This window comes from Sebastes umbrosus, chromosome 23 (assembly GCF_015220745.1).
Source record: "Sebastes umbrosus isolate fSebUmb1 chromosome 23, fSebUmb1.pri, whole genome shotgun sequence".
NCBI lineage: Eukaryota > Metazoa > Chordata > Actinopteri > Perciformes > Sebastidae > Sebastes > Sebastes umbrosus.
This window is the reverse complement of record NC_051291.1, coordinates 21,156,764-21,177,541: the sequence shown is the minus strand read 5'-3', so window position 1 is coordinate 21,177,541 and position 20,778 is coordinate 21,156,764. Positions and strand designations below refer to the sequence as shown.

Sequence of the window (20,778 nt, the reverse complement as noted above, 5' to 3'; positions counted from 1 at the left end):
TGTGTTATTGGTGTGTTACTGGTGTTACTGGTGTGTTACTGGTGTGTCACTGGTGGATTACTGGCGTGTTACTGGCGTGTTACTGGTGTGTTAGTGGTGGGTTACTGGTGTGTTACTGGTGTGTTACTGGTGTGTTACTGGTGTGTCACTGGTGGATTACTGGTGTTACTGGTGTGTTACTGGTGTGTTACTGGTGGATTACTGGCGTGTTACTGGTGGATTACTGGTGTTACTGGTGTGTTACTGGTGTGTTACTGGCGTGTTAGTGGTGGGTTACTGGTGTGTCACTGGTGGATTACTGGTGTTACTGGTGTGTTACTGGTGTGTTACTGGTGTGTTACTGGTGTGTTACTGTTGGGGGGTTACCTGAGGTAGCACGGTGGCTGCTTGTCCTGCCAGCCGGTGCAGCGAGCTGACTTGAGGCACCTTGATGGGCACAGCAGTGAGAGTTCCCAGCATCTGAAACACACACAAACGCAACACTTCAATAAATCATCAGACTAGACATTTTATACTAACAGGACATTATTAGGGCTGTCAGTGTTAACACAATAATAACACGTTAACGCAAATTTGTTTAAATGCCCCTAATTGCTTTAACACATTAACACAACTTGTGATTTTTGGGTTGTTTCTTTCTTTCTTTCTTTATTTGTTCAGTTATCGCTTCAAAGCAGAAAACAAAGAAGGGCTCCCACCGGCTTTATTAATTAATTTATTTTTATACTTTAGTTCATTAGTTTATTCATTTAACAATTAAAACATAGTACTTTAAAAGAATATGATGAAAACATATTCAAATGTACTTTGCGTGGTATTTTGTATTCAGTGTTTGAGCTGCAGCTGCCGGATGTTTGTGGATGTTTACAACACGCTGAGGTTGTTCAGACTGTAGATCAGCTGACATCACTGCAGCCTCACTCAAGGTCGAACCGGCGCCGCCGTTAACGGCTGACCGACACATAAACTACGGAGGAGCGTAGAGGACAAACAACAGCAGAGAAAGAGACGGAAATACTGATCAGAGGAAAGAAGGTCCTCACTAGAAATACACTTATTCATTTATGGATGGATGTACTTTAATAATCCCAGCAGGAGATTTTACCATCATCATGTGTGTTTTGGGAGCTGGATGGCGACTGCAGGGATAAATAAAATAAAGTTGTACTGAACTGAAATAAGAACTTTGGACTTCATTTCCTCCTGCATCATATTTTCCTCTTAAGCCTCCAGCTGCTTCCTGTCTCTCTCTCTCTGCAGGACTTTATTATCTGTGTGAATCACAAGCAGCATTTTTATTTTTATTTCTACTTTTCTTCTCCTTTCTCTCGTCTCTCTGCTCTGAGACACTTTAACTGGTTTTACGGATAGATGGAAACAAAATGATGTTTATTTAAAATGGAATTTACCTGCTTAAACAGCAACGTTTTAGTCTGATAATAACTTTATTTATGTATTTAATTTTATTAATTTACATTTTTTTTAATATATTTTTTATTTATCCATTTCTTTTATTTATTCATTTATGTTTGCACTCATTTTATTTATTTATTTATTTATGCACTTATTTTTTGTATTTATTTTCAACTGTAAGTATTTATGCTTGTATTTATGCATTTATTTATTTATTTATATATTTATTTCTGCACGATTTAACCTTTGCATTCCACCCCTTATTTATTGCCCTAAACTCATTTCTTTCTGTGTTCTTTTCTTTACACATTTATGCCTCATTGTGCTAATGAGGGGGCTGTGAATGCATTCATAAATACATACATTTAAAAATGAATACAAAATATAAAAATAAGTGCAAAAATGGTTAAATAACAAATAAATACAAAAATATAAAAAATAAGTGCAAAAAATAAATAAATGCAAAAATGTATTAATTTATTTCAAAGAAATAAAAAAGGGAAAATTAAAAAGAAGAGTAAATAAATAAGGAAATTACTACAAAGATAATTAAATAAAAAGCTAATTTAAACAGAAATATCAATTTATGTCCGATTTTACACATTTTAATATTATTTTTGCTATATTTAATGGCATATTTATTTATTTATTCATTTATTTGTGATTTTGGCAGATTCCCTCCTCCATACTGGGAAACTACAGGATGATATAAAAACCTATAAAAAAATAATAATAATAATAATAACAATGGACCCGCCCTTGAAATGACGATTCTCATCAGAGGTTTCACAGAATGTAATGTATCACATATTTTTCACAAGCTTTTAGTTAAGAGGTTTAGTGAGTGGTTAACGGGAAAAACTTATATTTTGTATGTATTTATTATGTTTTTGGTCATGTATTTTGAAGCTCACCAAGTCGTATGTAATGTGAATAATATAAATAAACTTGAGTCTGTGATTGGCCGACACCTGCTGTCAATCTAAACTAAACTGGGACCAGTTAAACCAGTAAATGAAGCGTAGACGATGATGATAATCTCCTCCATGTTTCCTCTCCAGATTCACAGAAAAGAAATCAGTAAAATAGAGGAAAGTTTTCTCCTCCCTCCCTCCTCCTCCCTCCTCCTTTCTTCTTCTGTGAAAATCCCTTCGTTCCATTGTATTGTGCTGCAGAGCGGCTCGGAGACGAAGAGGAGGAGGAGGAGGAGAAGGCCCAGGCCTGTTCCCATGGCAACTGCAGAGATGAAAATTCTTGCAGTGCTAGGGCTTTCATTTTCGTAATTGCTTCCTCTTTTCTCCAAACCTAAGCACCTTCTCTTTAGGGGGCCTCCTCTTCCTCCTCTTCCTCCTCCTCTCCGGTGTGAGGAGCAGTGAACACAACCGCTGATTCCTGTTTCTTTAAACAAGCTTTTTCCAAACGCTAAAGCCAGTTTCATCGCTGAAACAGATGACAGCTCTGCAGCAAACACCAACAATCCTCCTCCATCTTCCTCCATCTTCCTCCTCCTCCCCCAACTCTCTCAAACACACATGTTGTATGTAACAGTACATGTTGTACAGTATGTGAGTGGAAACATATAGAAAACATGCACCTCTAACAAAATGTAGAGAAGCAAACAGACCAAACTCAGGTGTTTGTTTTTTTTACAACAGCCGCTGCCTCCATTTTGGACTGAAAACGCTTATTATCATATCTATAATATTTTATTGTTCAACACAGGCCCAGGACATTAATACTGCATTTATACTGTACATTAAAAAAAATATTCTTATACATTTATTTATACCATTCTGGCATTTATATTTGCAAATATTTGTACATTTTTCTTATATTCTCATTTTTAATTGTAGTACTTATATTTCTATATATATTGGTGCATTATGTACATCATTTACTTCTATTTTCACACACTTATTCCTGAACATTTACAACTGAACAGCTACATTTCTATGAAACACACATTGTTTAAAACGCCGTCCGTTTAGTGTAAATTCTAGAGCAGACTTCTAAATACACCAAAACAAAATGATGCGTGAGGGGACGTCTAGAATATTTCCATTTGTTGTGATGCTGCCTCTATAAATCTGTTGGGACTTTAAAGAGGATTTAAGGTGACAGGTTTGTAGATTCCTGAAGGCCAGACCGGCTCTCCTGAGTTATATAAAAGGTTCTACTGGATATACAGAGAGAAGTGTTTATACAGCCAAGATCAGAGAGCTCTGCAGACGTCACTACTCTGTAGTATGATATGGAATATGTGAAGGAGGTGTTGTTACTGCAGCGGCCAGCAGAGGACGCTGTCTGAGGACACGTCAGCTCTCTCTCTCTCTCTACACGCTCTCTCTCTCTCTCTCTCTCTCTCTCTCTCTCTCTCTCTCTCTCTCTCCACTCTCTCCCTCTACTCTCTCTCTCTCTCTCTACTCTCTCTCTCTCTCTACACTCTCTCTCTCTCTCTCTCTCTCTACACTCTCCCTCTCTGCTCTCTCTCTCCCTCTACTCTCTCTCTCTCTCTTTCTCTCTCTCTCTCTCTCTCTCTGTCTCCATGAGGAAATTTTTCATTTCATTCATGCTCTGAGCTCAGAGATGAACTCTGGATGATAATGATGCTGAGAGGAGAGTCAGGCTGCGTTCACAAGCAGCGACGACGACACCGTTTATATCCTCAACAACCACACCTCATCCTGCTTCATATAATAATAATATGGGTTTAATAACTACAGTATAAGAGCTTTATCAGTTGGATGGTTTCTAATTGTGGAGACAGTATAGTCCTTAAATGCTTTCTGATTACAAGACATAGACTAGAAGAAATGAAAGTATACAGAAAATTCCTCTAAACTCCACCAACATCTTCGCAGCTATGGAATTCCTATTCCTACTTGGAATCTTTAATATTATATTATAATTAAGTAAATATCATCTGTTCCTTCATTAGTGAATAATCACAAGACTTTACAGAAAACCTCTTAAGAAATGATCAGTTACTATTAACTCCTTTCAAATACATTATTAGCAAACAAAAGCAGAAACATTACGAGTCCACTGAGAAACTAAAAACTCCAGATTTTGTCTAAAAACACCAATAAGATTAATTTTATTAACACCTAAACTAACAAACTAATTCATGAATCAGCAGATGGATCATCCTCCACAACACCTGGAATGTTCTCCAGGACCCCTGCAATCTCTTTCAGGACTACCAGACGCTGTTCAAGGACTCGGACAACCTCTAGAACCTCCTCAAGGACCACCAGAACCTTCTCCATGACCATTGAAACCTCCTCAAGGCCACCAGAACCTTCTCCATGACCACTGAAACCTCCTCAAGGACCACCAGAACCTTCTCCATGATCACTGAAACCTCCTCAAGGACCACCAGAACCTTCTCCATGACCACTGAAACCTCCTCAAGGACCACCAGAACCTTCTCCATGACCACTGAAACCTCCTCAAGGACCACCAGAACCTTCTCCATGACCACTGAAACCTCCTCAAGGACCACCAGAACCTTCTCCATGATTACTGAAACCTCCTCAAGGACCACCAGAACCTTCTCGATGATCACTGAAACCTCCTCAAGGACCACCAGAACCTTCTCCATGACCACTGAAACCTCCTCAAGGACCACCAGAACCTTCTCCATGATCACTGAAACCTCCTCAAGGACCACCAGAACCTTCTCCATGATCACTGAAACCTCCTCAAGGACCACCAGAACTTTCTCCATGACCATTGAAACCTCCTCAAGGACCATCAGAAACTTCTCCATGACCACTGAAACCTCCTCAAGGACCACCAGAACCTTCTCCATGACCACTGAAACCTCCTCAAAGAAAAACACCAAAACTATCTGAGCGATGTCTGAAACAAAGACTGAAATGTGTTCAAAGACTTGCCAAATGTCCAGAAAGACCACCTCAAGGACCACTAGAACTTTCTCTCCAGGACTGCTGGTAGAGAATCCAGGATTGCTGAAATATTTTTCATGAGCACTGCTGTAGGAGACCTGAAATATCCAGAAGGACCCCCAGAACGTCCTCAATGACCACCAGAACTTTCTCCAGGACCCTTAAGACCCCAGATGATAGAAGTCCTAAGAGTGTCCTCTCAGGACCATAATATAAAACCTTCTTCCATGACCTTGTAGGAACCAACCTAACCCTTGAACCTTCTCAAGAAACATTGACTTTTGCCTGCTTTGGACATGTTGGTGAAGTCCCAGATACTGAATGTCAGAAAACCAAACGCTGTCGTGTCTGGGTTCATAACATCATCCGGGGGCGAGCTGTATTCACATACAGTACCATTGCACTGACTGTATCTAGCAGGCCTCATGACGCTACTGCGGTATGAACCCAAAATAATAATAATACTACAATAAACGGATCAAAATGATGCCGAAATAACGACATTATGATGTTGATTTGTAAAAAGACAGAATTCATGCTTTGTCAGGTCTGTCCGGCAAACTGACAAGCAAACAATTTTTTAAAATGCTTGTTTCTGAACGGAGTTCGGATCGATCAGTGCCAGACTATGCTAACATTGTAGCTGCTCCATTAACACTCCATCTAGGAATAAATATGGCAGCAACAACGTCAGTGATGACAGCGGGAGAATCTCTACGCTGATAAGTATACGAAGTATGTACAGACGTAGGCAAAGTTGTTGGTAACGTTCCGTTAAAGAGAGAAAAACCCACAATGGTCACTGAAATACTTGAAACTGACAAAAGTAATAATAATAAAAAATTCACTGAAAATTAACTAATGAAAATCAGATATTGTTTTTGAATTATGGTTCAGCAGAATCACTTTAAAAAAACAAACTAATGAAACTGGCCTAGACAAAAATGATGGTAACATTAACTTAATATTTTATTGCACAACCTTTTGAGGCAAATCACTGCAATCAAGTGATTTCTGTAACTCTCAATGAGACTTCTGCACCTGTTGACAGGTATGTGGCCCACTCCTCGTGAGCAAACTGCTCCAGCTGTCTCAGGTTCGAAGGGTGCCTTCTCCAGACTGCATGTGTCAGCTCCTTCCACAGATGTTCAATAGGATTTAGATCAGGGCTCATAGAAGGCCCACTTCAGAATAGTCCAATGTTTTGTTCTTAGCCATTCTTGGGTGTTTTTTAGCTGTGTGTTTTGGTCATTATCCTGTTGGAGGACCCATGACCTGCAACTGAGACCAAGCTTTCTGACACTGGCCAGCACATTTCGCTCCAGATATGCCTTGATAGTCTTGAGATTTCATTGCACCCTGCACAGATTCAAGACACCCTGTGCCAGATGCAACAAGCAGCCCCATAACATAACCGAGCCTCCTCCATGTTTCACATTAGGTACAGTTGTTTTTTCTTGGATGCTTCATTTTTGCGTCTGTTGAACATAGAGCTGATAGTGACTTGCCAAAAAGCTCCCAGTTTTGTCTCATCTGTCCAAAGGACATTCTCCCAGAAGCTTTGTGGCTTGTCAATATGCATTTTGGAAAATTCCAGTCTCGCTTTTTTATGATTTGGTGTCCTCCTCGGTTGTCTTCCATTAAGTCCACTTTGGCTTCAAACAGTGACGGATTGGTGCGATATGACACTGATGTACCTTGACCTGGAGTTCACCTCTAATCTCTTTGGAAGTTGTTTCTGGGCTCTTTGGTTACCATTCGTATTATCCGCTCTTCAATATGTCATCAATTTCCCCTTGCGGCCATGTCCAGGGAGGTAGGCTACAGTCCCATGGACCTTAAACTTATGAATAATATGTGGAGCTGTAGTCACAGGAACATCAAGCTGCTTGGAGATGGTCTTATAGCCTTTACCTTTAACATGAAGGTCTATAATGTTCTTTCTGATCTCCTGAGACAACTCTCTCCTTAGCTTTCTGTGGTCCATGTTCAGTGTGGTACACACCATGATGCCAAACAGCACCAGTGACTACTTTTCACCCTTTACAATAGGCAGACTGACTGATTACAAGTTTGAAGATACCTGTGATGCTAATTACAGGACACACCTTAGTTTAATATGTCCCTATGGTCACATTATTTTACATCTTTTCTAGGGGTGCCATCATTTTTGTCCTGGCCAGTTTCATTAGTTTGTTTTTTAAAATGATTCTGTTGAACCACAATTCAAAAACAATATCTGATTTTCATTAGTTAATTTTCAGTAAATTTTTATTTATTATTACTTTTGTCAGTTTCAAGTTATTTCAGTGACCATTGTGGGTTTTTCTCTCTTTAACGGAACGTTACCAACAACTTTGCCTACGTCTGTATATATTGTTACACACCACTTATATGATGAATGCTTCTGTTAACCCTGCATAATGTATGTCATGCTGATACCTTTTCACCTTGTATAAAATGTATAATATACTGACTAGTAAATGTTACCATTTAATATTACTGAATGTCATTTGCTTCATTATAAGTTGTCTTTCAATCAAACATAAGTGGAGAAACTGTTCACAAAACATAATAGACATGACCACTGACTATTTGTGTAACAATTTAGCCACAAATTCACAGACTGACCAGATACGGTCCAGACATATACTCGGTTTTGACCGAGTCTTGTTTAAAATCTGGGTGGAGTAAATTTAAAATTGTTGTCTCTATTGACGACAGCTTGGCTTTTTAAAAAATGGCAGGTTTGTGCAGGACGTCCTGTGTCGCGCTAGTGACGATTCTCTCTGACCAATCAGTGGTCTGCAGTGTTTCAACTCTGTGGAGTAGAGCGGTTCTGTTGGTACCACAACTTTTGCTAATGGAAACACAAAAATAACCGTTCTAATGTGTAACGTACTGAACTGGACTGAACCCCAACCCTTTTTTTAAGGATCATTTCTAAGTTTAACTCCCTGATTTTGTTACATATCGCCCCTAAAATACAATATCCCAACATTAAATCACACCAGAAGTAGAGCCGGAGCTAAATGAACATCCTGTAGTCACATGTCAACAGTGCAGAGCATTGAAATGTGTACTCAGATTACTCTTCCTCTTTTTCTAACCCTAACCCTGAATGCATTCAGATTCAGTCATTCAGAGCTCTGAGAAGGGAAGCGGACCCTCCAAGGGGCCATCTAGCGTCCTCACCGCCTCTGAGAGACTCGGAGGCGGATGGCTGAGATGACCTTGGCTGCTGTTTAAAGAGGATAAAGACGTCTTTAGAAGGCGGCGAGATGGAGAGCCATGAAAGAGAGCGTTAAAACTGCAGACTTTCAAACACACTCTGCCTCCTCCTCCTCCTCCTCAGAGCTCCTCTTTGTTCCTCGGCTTCAAGCTAACGGACGCTAAAAACACAACTGATGCTACAATCAGCGGTCAACAACAAACATCTCGAAATAAACTGTTATTAAAGCTACAAACTCAGGACTTATCTATTGGATTTATTTGATATCATAACCTCTAGATTCATATCTTTGACAATGTGAATGTTGTTTTTATATTATTTAGGCATAATAAGTAATGAATGAACCCTTTCTCCTGAACATTATGACCAAGATCAGTCAATGAAAGATCTCAGGTTGAGTTTTTAATTAAAAGAATTGCAAAAATCTGAACTTTTATTTTCTGTATATTTACAGGAATCCCTCTTAATGAACTTTTTTTACTTTTATGGACCAACTTCCAACCAAATCCCATTCAAATTTGTTACATTTTTTGGTGAAATTCTGTTATCTAGGTAAGCTAATCATGAAGCTAATCAATATGAATAATGTGAACGCTAGCACTAGCAGAGTCAACGTTAGCTGTGCTAAGTTTGGAAATAACTGTAAGGGATGGTTCGGATTTCTTTTTGAGGTGGGGTTATTCTGAGTGGTAAAATTACTGTTTTTGTGAATGGAGTCTGGTCAGTGATACAACGGCTTCAGTTCAGTCTGACGGCGAGGTGAAGTGTCTGTGGACGGGAGCAGCAGAAAAAAACGTATTTTAGACACCTAGAAAAGTGTACATCATATTTAGAATATTTTCATCGCTTTACCTCGCCGTCAGGCAGCCCTTTCTGTCTTGAAAGCTACCAGACTCCATTCACAAAAGCAGTAATTTTACAAATTTACAAACATTGTAGTCTAATAATAACTTTATTAATTTAAATTAAATATATTTTATATATTACAATATATATTACTTCAATTCTTTATATTAATTAAAGGGCGGGTTCATCAACATTTTAGTCTAATAATAACTTTATTAGTTTAAATTAAATATATTTTATATATTATAATATATATATAAATATATATAGCCCACATTCTTTATCCTGTGACTATTTACACACTGTACGGATTTTCATTAAAAAACATATATATATTATTGTAAATTTTTCTATATTACTATATGTATTAATAATGTATTGTGAAAATATATATATATAAATAAAATGTATTAATTATATATTTAATTTATTTAATATAATATTATAATATATATAATATTGTATATTTATTGTAATTTTTTCTATATTATTATATGTATTAATATAATATTATTAATATACATATATCTATAAATAATATATATTAATTATATATTTAATTTATTGAATACATTCTATATTCTTATTGTAATTTTTTCTATATTTTTTTATTATTATATATATGAATTTTATATTTATATATGTACATATGATTATTTAGTATTCATATACAGTATATAATAATGTTACGTATTAATTTATACAAATATATTTAATATATATATATTTTATGTTTGTTGTTATGCACCAAAATACCAAAGAAAATTCCTTATACTGTCTCAGATTTTATATATATATATATATATAACTTTAATTCTTTATATTAATTAAACGGCGGGTTCATCTGAGTTCTGTTCTGTTTTTTTCATATATAAATGTAATAAGGTTCTGAATAATGTGAACGCTAGCACAAGTTGAGTCAATGTTAGTTGTGTTAGGTAGGGTTGTTTGTATACTCCCGTGTTCTGAGAGGTCAAATTACTGGTTTTATCAATAGAGTCTGGTGGCTGTCTGACAGCAAGGTAAAGTGGTGGAAATATTCTAAATATAGCGTACACGGACTAAAATACATTTTTCTGCCGCTCCCGTCCACAGCTGCTTTACCTTAAAGCCATTATATCGTTCTCTTCAAAGACACCAGACTCCATTCATAAAAACAGTGATTTTCCGTCTCAGAACAGGGGAGCTGCTGGTCTACCGCTGCATCCATCGGTCAGTTAGTTAGTTTGTGTTGTTGTGTGACTTTCTGGTCTGAACTGATGTGGCGTCCACAGCAATACGTTGCTTAGTTTAGCTCAGAGTTCAGTGAAGTACTGATACAATGCAGCTGTGAAGTGTTCACTCATGCAAAGCAGCAATCCCATTACACCTCATTATTGATCTCCAAACTAGTGGCCAGGTGGTCTGAGGGACCTGTTCCCCCCCTCCATCCCCACCAGCCAGGACGGCTTCTGATTGGCCGAGCCTTTATGACTGTGGATTGATGGAGGCCTGCAGGAGAGAGGGGGGAAGGTGTTTCCCTTTATTGCCTCATGCACACATGCAGGCAGCTGGGGGAAGAACAACCCCCCTCCGTCTGAACAATACAGCCATAAAGAGCCAGAGACAATCCTGCTGCCTGACCCGCTCACCTCCATGGCGAGGACGGGGGAGGAGGAGGAAGAGGAGGAGGAGGAGGAGGAGGAAGAGGAGGAGGAGAGAGTCTGAGCTCCTCCGCAGTGACACATTGATGAAACACGGCGGTGTTATCGCAGAGAACGTCTGCAGCGTTTTGAGCCTCAGACCTGCTCAGCATCCCAACCACTCACAGAGCGGCGTCACATGCAGCCAGCCGTCAGCCAATCACAGGCCTCCGTTTGGATCCTGATGTGACTCGACAAAACTTCTGAACCTCATCAACCGGCGACTCTCATCTCGCCCCCAGGACACTACATGTTACATCTGTTTGGATCATTGAGATGTACATGACACATATCATTTATACTGTATATTGTGAATATTTGCACACAATACTGTACAGCTTTTCATTTAAACATTTTTTTTTAATGTTTTCTTTATATATATTATTATTATTATTATTATTATTATATTTATAATATATTATTAATATCTATATATAGTATTAATATATTAAATAATGATATTATATATGCAATTCTATACCGTACATGTTTTGGATTATTATCTCTGTACATTGCACACATTCTTTATCCTATGACTATTTGCTCACTGTACAGATTTTCATTATAAAACAGATATATTTTATTGTAAATATTTCTATATTATTATATGTACCAATAATATATTATGAATACATATATATGTGTATATATATATGTACATATATATATATGTATATATATTATGAATACATATATATATAAATAAAATGTATTAAATATATATCTATATTTGTATATTTATTTATTTAATACAATATTATAATATATATAATATTGTATATTTTTACTGTATTTTTTTCTATATTATATGTATTAATATAATATTATTAATATACATATATATATATATATATATAAATCATATATATGAATTATATATTTAATTTATTTAATACTTTCTATATTTTTATTCTAATTTGTTTCTATATTTTTATATAATTATATATATTAATAATATATTTATATATGTAGATATGATTATATAGTATTCATATATAATAATGTTACATATTATTATATATAATATTACATATTATTTGATACAAATATATATAATATGTTTTTTATGTTTGTTGTTGTGCACCAAAATACCAAAGAAAATTCCTTATACTTTATGTGAAAACCTTCCCATGTAGGCAATAAACCGGATTTTGAACTATTTAAATATATCCTTTTTCTGCATATTAGCATATAGCTTTTATTCGTTTTATATAGTTAGTTTTGAGCGCTTTATAAATACAAGTCCCCTCCCGCCCGGTACAGGCTTAACTGCCACCTCCCACCCCTCTGCAGGTGTTCCAGGTGTTGCTGCGTACTAACTGCCCCCCATCCCTTTTACAGGTGTAACTGCCACCCCCCACCACCCTCTGCAGGTGTTTCAGGTGTTTTTACCTGAGAGGGCGGCAGCTCTGCAGCTCTCCTGCTGCTGAACGCGTGGACGCTGGCGGCCGCCACCCTGCCGCCCGTCTGGAGGTTGATGGGGGACGTCTGCAGCGGCTCCGAGCTTGCCGCCTTCTGTCCGTTAATGTGTGCGGTCACCATGGAAACGGGAGCCTTGGCCGGCACCACGGAGATGGCGATGCCCTGGCTGGGAGGCTTGATGAGAGACAGCGGCTTGGTCGAGCCCACGGGACAACTTCTCACCGCCAGCTTCTACACAGAGAAATACACAGAGAGAGTACAACATCAGGGTACTAGTACTACACTGGTAATACTCATTATACTCAGAGTACTCACACCAACAAAACAAATATTACAGCTTGTTTTGAAAGACAGAAAACCGAGATTCAGAGAGCAGAACCGAAATACTACTGCCGACACTGCCGACACTTCAATTGACACTCTTATTACTACTGCTACTACCACCATCAGTAGTACTGTTAAAGCTACTTGTATTACTTTTAGTATTGCTGCTACTACCAGTACCTCAACTTGATTCAAGTGTTAGTACTACTGCTTCTTCAGCTGAAACTACTACTGCTGTTGTATTACTACTACCAGTATTACTATGCCTGCTAATGTTTTTCCATTACAATTGCTGTCAGTACTACTTCTATTGTAAGTAATACTACTATTACTGTTTTCACTACCATTACAACTAATACTGACACTCTTACTACCACTGTTACTACCACTAGTACTGATAATACTACTTGTATCACCATCAGTATTATTGCAACTACTATTATTGCTATCAGTATTACTCTAACTACTGTTAGTACTACTTCTACTGGAAGTAATAATACTACTGCTTTTCTTACAAGTGTTTTACTACCATCACTACAACTAATACAAGTCCTACTGCTACTACCAACGTCAGTAGTACTGCTAAACCTGCCTGTATTACTCCTAGTACTGCTGCCACTAGTAGTACTTCAACTTGATTCAAGTGTTAGTACTACAGCTGAAGCTACTGTTGTATTATTACTACAAGTATTACTTAACCTACTACTGCTACTAATATACTGTCTTTACAACTACTGTTAGTAGTACTTCTATAGTAAGTAATACTACTACTGCTGTTTATACTACAACTACAACTGATACAAGAACAACAGCTGCAAACACTTCAACTGATACTTTTACTACTACTGTTAATACCACTAAATGCTACTTGTACTACTTTTAGTACTGCTGCTACTAATAGTACTTGATTCAAGTGTCCGTACTACTGCTTCTTCAATTGCAACTACTACTACTGTTGTAATACTACTACTGCTATTACTACAACTATTAGTGTTGCGTTAGTGAAGTTTTAAGTGACAAATTACATCAAAAATACTTCAATCAATATTTTCTGTTAAAACTTAACAAAAAAATCATCAATGATTTTAAATGTTAATATAAATATATAACAGATTTACCTTCTGAAAATTGACCTCTCTGCTACTACTACTGCTACTACTACTACTACTACTACTACTATTGTGTCTCTACTTGACTCTAATGTGGAACAGAGACTCAGTCTGGCAGCAGTTGAGTTCACCTCAGGATTTGAGAATCTTCGTCCTCACACTGCTGCTGTCCTACAGACCGAACTCATCATCATCACACACTGAGACCCCTCCCCCACCTTTCCTCCTCCTCCACCTCAGCAAAGAGAACTACATCTTCCTCAGTAGGGATAAGTACATCTGTGTTTCCCCTCCGCTTCACCTCTCACTGCCGACAACAAGAGGCTCTCTAAATATTTCATATTCCACCCCGCCGCCCCGTCTCAGCCCGCCGTCGCCTGTTTATACGTTTCTGTGGACGACGGTGGTTTAGTGTTAGTGTGGGTGAGGGGAGGAAGAAGAGGGGAGAGGGATTTCTTCTTCTCTGGCAGACACTTTGTGCATCTGCTGAAAAAACAAACAACATAAAATAGGATGTGTGTTCAGGCGACGAGGCTCAAAATGTTTTCAGACCTGAGTCCTTCCTCACTCGCTGCAGAAAATACATCAGCTAAGAGTCCGCCGCTTTGATAAACTACATCAAATACCAAGGAAAGACTAGAATACACTACTATATATATATACACTGTATATATATATATATATATATATACAGTGTACATATATATATATATATATGTACACTGTATATACAGTGTACATATATATATATATATGTACACTGTATATATATATGTGTGTTTGAAGAAAATAACCCCACACTTCACTTGTTTTCACCCAAAAAAAGTTTCCAAATCACCACAAAAGAGATTGAAAAATCCAAAATACTGTCTTGGTCTTTTGGCCGTCACCATCTTGGGGTTTTTTTGGTAGTCACCATCTTGTTTTTTTGGTAGTCATCATCTTGGTTTTTTGGTAGTCATCATCTTGGTTTTTTGGTAGTCATCATCTTGGTTTTTTTTTGGTAGTCACCATCTTGGTTTTTTGGTAGTCATCATCTTGGTTTGTTGGAAGTCACCATCTTGGTAGTCACCATCTTGTAAGTCACCGTCTTGGTTTTTTGGTAGTCACCATTTTGTTTTTTTGGTAGTTACCATCTTGGTTTGTTGTTAGTCAACATCTTGGATTTTTGGTAGTCACCATCTTGTTTTTTTTAGGCAGTTGCCATCTTGATTTTTTGGCCGTCACCATCTTGGTTTGTTGGTAGTCACCATCTTGGTTTGTTGGCAGTCACCATCTTGGTTTGTTGGTAGTCACCATCTTGGTTTGTTGGTAGTCACCACCTTGTAGGTCACCATCTTGGTTTGTTGGTAGTCACCACCTTGTAGGTCACCATCTTGGTTTTTTTGGTAGTCACAATCTTGGTTTTTTTGGTAGTCACCATCTTGATTTTTTGGTAGTCACCATCTTGATTTTTTGGTAGTCACCATCTTGGTTTATTTGGTAGTCACCATCTTGTTTTTTTGTCCGTCACCATCTTGTTTTTTTGTCCGTCACCGTCTTGGTTTTTGTCTGTTGCCATCTTGGTTTTTGACTTCTTATACAACCAGACTTCTTTTTGCAACCAGAGGAGTCCTCCCCTGCTGGCTATTAAAAAGATTCATGGCAGGATGGTGTTAAAATAAACTATAACCATGGAGGTCTGTGTTTGACATACAATATCTTCATCAGATTCTTTAGCAACAAAAATCCAGCATCAGTGAAGTCCTAACGAGTATATATCTCCATTTTCTTCTTATTTGAGTCATTATTTTGATAGAGATACCTACACTTTATCTAAAATAAGTGTGTCCCAGGTTTATTTCAGTGTGTAAAGCTGCTGACTGTGTGTGAAGTAAAGTAACCCAGATTCACTGAGAGGGTTTCACTAACAAAAGAAGAGGAAAGTCTTTAATAACAAGTGATTTCACAGCCGAGGCCTCCGAAGCTTAGAGAGCAGCATTAAACCCCGACTGTATTCACATGTTGTTATTTATTAATTCCCCCTCAACAATGAGCGCGGTGGGGCCCATTGTTTCAGGGGATCAATGTAATCCACAGGCAGCCCGAGCAGCCGCCCGCATCGGGGACCCGGGGGCCGCCGTTCGCCATTCAGCATTCGCTGGAGCCGGGGCACCTCTGATTGTCTCAAAGGTCACTCATTTAAAGGCTGGAGAGCAGAGACTCGTCCCTCCCGGAGAGAGCCCGGCACAAAGTGAATGAAAATACACAACGTGATAACAGCAGGAATCAGAGCGCCACGTTTAAGATGCTCTCAGACCTTTTTAAAGCCACCTGGAATTAGATCAAATAAAAAAAACACACACGACCGATGCTTCAAGATTTATGAAAGCTTTAACATTTTAACATTTCATGGCCAGAACGTTTGGAGCAAAGCAGCTCTTTGCCTAGAGAAATCAAAGAAATGATGCATGTCGCTGCCACGATAAACAGGCAGAGGAAGGATGAACCGACATCCAACAGAAAGATCAAATATCTACAGAAAACTACCCTCGGCTGCAGAGACGGGGATGAAAGGTCTTAAAACATTTACAGGTTTAAATAACTCAACAAAACGCAGCCTGACTGAACACAGCTCATGAAAATAGAAAAAGAAAATCCACCTTAAAACAATTCCAACTGTATTATTAATGTGGTTTATGTTGTTTATTGAACGGGTGGTTAGCATTGGAGCTAAAGGCCTGTCCTCATTACTGAAATACAATTAATTTACCTATTGATAATGATGCAAATAAGGGATTTTTAGAGAATAACTAATGGACTAATAGATGCACGGTGTGTTTTATGTGTTTAAGGAGTAAGAAAAATCATAAAGCCTACTGTAGCTTGAAAAACATCCATTAATTTATACCTTAAAAGAGCTGTATTCAATTCAGGGAGGACTTCAATGCTATTCTGTAAATCTTAAAGGTCCCATATTGTAAAAAGTGAGATTTTCATGTATTTTATATTCTAAAGCAGGTTTAAGTGCTTTATAAATACTGTGAAAGTATCGAAATTCTCAATATACGGAGAAATACGCACAGCCCGTATTCAGAAATTGTGCATTTGAAACAAGCCGTTAGGATTTCTGTCCATTTGTGATGTCACAAATATACAATATTTAAACCATTACTCAGTTTTAAATGTAAACATTTTATATATGTCCCAGTTTATTTCCTGTTGCAGTGTATGTGAATGACATCAGCTGACAGAAAATAAACATGGATCCAAACTGTTGCCTAGCAACGCAATTCCATTGCAGTTCCATTGAAATGCACTAAAACGGAGCGTTTCAGACAGAGGGTAAATACAGGCATATTAAGGCAGACAGTATGAGGAAAATAAAGTTTTTTTTGAACATGACAGCATGTAAACATGTTCTTGTAGAAACACAAAATACAAGTATGAACCTGAAAATGAGCACGATATGGGACCTTTAAGGGATTTCTACCTTTAAAAAAAAACTTTATTCATGCAGAAACACCATTAAAACCTTAATATGTTTGAATCCATTAACCCTACTTTACGTTTTTACAAGTAAAAAGTTATGCAAGAGGGTGAATTAGCACCTTAATTGAAGGCATTATTGAAAAGGGGTTAAACTCAGAGGTGATTTTCAGGGTAATTGGAATAAATTAGTTTTTTTTTTTACCCCTCTAAAAAACCCTAATAGACTAATAATCCCAAATATTGATATTGACCTCAGAAATCCAGTATCGGTTGGGAAAGTGCCTAGTATCATGTAGCTGGTGGAATATATTTTTTAGCCAAAAGGGTCTTTGAGGATCCTGGAAATAAGTTTAAACCAGCATTAAGGGGTTTATCTTGTAGCAAAACGGTGAGTTGAAGGTAGTCATTCATCTCTTTATTGGACACGGAGGCTGAACTAATATCCATCTTTATCTCCGTCTGGCTAAGACGGCTAAAAGGAGGATTTACCAAAATGTCAGATAATCGTAAGACATACTGAAGTAACAGCTGCTGATTCCTCACTCTGGTTATAATACTAGTAAAAGAAGTCAAAGCTGGACTGACACATTAAAGCATTTAACTGCTTTCTTTGATTTTCTTCTGTGTTTTTAAAGACATTTGGGCCGTCAGCCAAGCGTCCCCGTCACCTACAGGATCACACAACAGCCTGTAAGAGAGGACTTGATTGCACATATACACCATTACAGCCCCTCAGGTATGGATTTTCAGACACGAGGAGGCCTCTCTAATGTACGCAAGGTGGCAAGGAAAACACCAGAGAGACGAACAGAGTGGCTCTAATCCTTCAACACATTCGTCTTGTCCGACAGCGAGCAGAGTAATCGGTTGAAAGGCGCTTCTTCTTCTTCCCTGACAAATAAAAGACTCCCGAGGAGTGATTTTATGTGTTGTTGGGCGTCAACGCGACCCTGGAGAGAGCTGAGTCTGAAATCAATCAGCATGAAGCCACCAGACCAATCACTGCTGGAGGATTCTACCTGAGCAGAACAGCTCCACCTGATGATGAGGAAACGTTGGTAAAACGAGCCATTTCCTGCGTATAGAGTTAAATTAGACGCTTTCATCAGCGTCCGCTCACGCTCACCTTTCATCCTCACAGAGCCGCTCTAATGACGGCTGGACGCCGCGATGATGAGGGGAAATGGACTTTCTGATGCGCGCCCAATTTTCTGCGGCGACTCACGTTAACTCTCCTTTGAGAGCTGATTCAGTATATCCTCCGCCGCCGAGCTGGTCGCACATCAAAGTGGAGTAAATCACCACCATCTCTGTGAACTAAGAGCTTTAAAGATGCATCTGTCCATGTCTGGCCAGTCAAAACTCTGGGATATTCATCCACAATAAAAGTTTATTAACAATCTAGAGAAGCCTACATATTGTTAAAACCTAGGGTGTTATTACAGTGTTGCTGTGACGTTACGAGGTCATTGCTGGGGCATTAACTAATGATTGTTATGGTGAGTTCTGGATTATTGTTAAGGCATTAACAGGTGGTAGTAATGCGCCGATACCACTTTTTTTCAGACCGAGTACAAGTACTTACATTTGGGTACATTTGGATACTGAGTACCGATGCGAGTACTTCTCTGTTTCAAAAGACCCTCGTCAACAGCCAGCTGGAGGGTGTGAGCAACACACGGCAGGCTGGGGAATCCCGCATAGCGGGGTCGGGCGCACCACCGGCCCGTCTCGCCTGCACCATCGGGGAGGTGGAGCGTGAGGACCCGAAAGATGGTGACGAGAGGTTAATTTCACGCTGCTGTAAAGTGGTATCGGTGCTGTTGTATCGGAGCCGTTTTGCGAGTACGAATACATGAGCACAGTGTCACTGAATCCCTAATAGGTGGTTGTAAGGTGTTTGGTGGTAGATGCTACTGAGTTTCTAGGGTGTTTTTTTTGGGCGTTACTATGTGGTTGCTACATGGTTTAAGATCTCTAACTCATTGCTCACATCTGACTTTTTCAGCAAATAAGTCTGTTGTTGTGAGGTTGCATGATTTTGAAAAAAACATTTAATTGCGATTATTTTTGACTGATATTACAACATATGATTCGTGATATTAAAAGGAATAATTATTTTTAGATCATTATTCTTATTTTCATTGAAAAACATCAAAATGATTATGGTGAGATTATTTTCGGGGGAACTGTACCAAACAAATACGTTTTCATAAGTCAGTTTATTTCATTTAAAATGGTGTATGAAACACATTTTTATCTTTAAGGAATATTGCTATTTCCTCCTCATCCTGTGATTTGAAAATTGCAGTATTGCGATTTCGATAAGATTTTGAGTAATTGTGCAGCCCTAATAGCTAGCTAAAGCCATGAAAAACAGCGACAGAAAAATGGCCACAAAAGTGAAGAGAAGTGTTAACGAGTTTGACGCAGTTGTACTGATCGTTGTTACTCGACTGACACACGTGACGACCCTTAAATCGACATCATTGTCAGAACAAATGTGAAGCTTGTAACTACTACAACGTACTGAAATAAACCTCCCTCCCAAGTCAAATCCATGTCAGTTTACCGTTTGTACAGTTTCTAGTTTGGAGTCTGTATGCACAAACTGCCAAAAATGAAACCAGCAGCTTTAAAGATAGTGACGAAGTGCTTGCATGTTGAGGTTACAAATCTATCCTTGAATTTTTAGATTGATAACAACCCTTTGTGCTTCCTCAGTAGTTTTGTCATTCATCAGCTTCCATATATCTGTGATGGAGCAGCAGGAGTTGCTCTGTCATGCTCACAGATAGCAGCTCCTCTCCACACTGATCACCACTGCTGTTTGCTGTTTTCTGGCTGAGGGAGGATGCTGATTGAAACTTTTGGGAACGCTGCCGTTTCAAAGTGTTTCAGATAGAGAAGTGAGCTGGAACCAGAGAGGCGGTCATCTCTCCTGAAGCACCAACAGCTGGCAGAGCTCAGCAACAGCTGCACAGAGTCAGTAGATACTGTAGCAAGAGGAGGAGAGAGGCTACGAGGAAGAGACACTGCTACTGGTTACTGTTAAATACTGAAAAATAAATACAACTGGTAGATAAACACACAGTACAACGCCACGTTTATCTCACAGTTTGCAGTTACTTTGTCGATTCCTGCAAAACAAATGATTCACTTATAAAATACGAAGCCTTGCTGGAGGTTAAAGAACGACGTGATTGATCTGATATTCTCGAGCCTCAACCTTAGAGAACTTTTACTTTCAATCTTTAAGTACATTTACAGCCAATTCTTTTAATCAGTGTGCTTCTTTATTATTATTCAACTGGACACATTTTTGTTTCTCCAAGTAGAAACTTGGTTCAAACTTCTTACAAGCTTCT

The 20,778-nt window shown here is 38.3% G+C and overlaps 1 protein-coding gene across 4 annotated transcripts in view; it reads right to left on the bottom strand.

The window, feature by feature from the left end:
• Positions 1-20,778, bottom strand: part of phf21b (PHD finger protein 21B) — a 93,927-nt gene that overhangs the window by 10,853 nt on the left and 62,296 nt on the right. For all 4 annotated transcript variants that reach the window (XM_037760985.1, XM_037760986.1, XM_037760984.1 and 1 more), the window contains 2 exons: positions 12,477-12,737; positions 367-459 (listed from right to left, as the gene is read on the bottom strand). In XM_037760985.1, the coding sequence (XP_037616913.1) occupies positions 367-459; positions 12,477-12,737 (354 nt within the window). The remainder of the gene's footprint in view (positions 1-366; positions 460-12,476; positions 12,738-20,778) is intronic.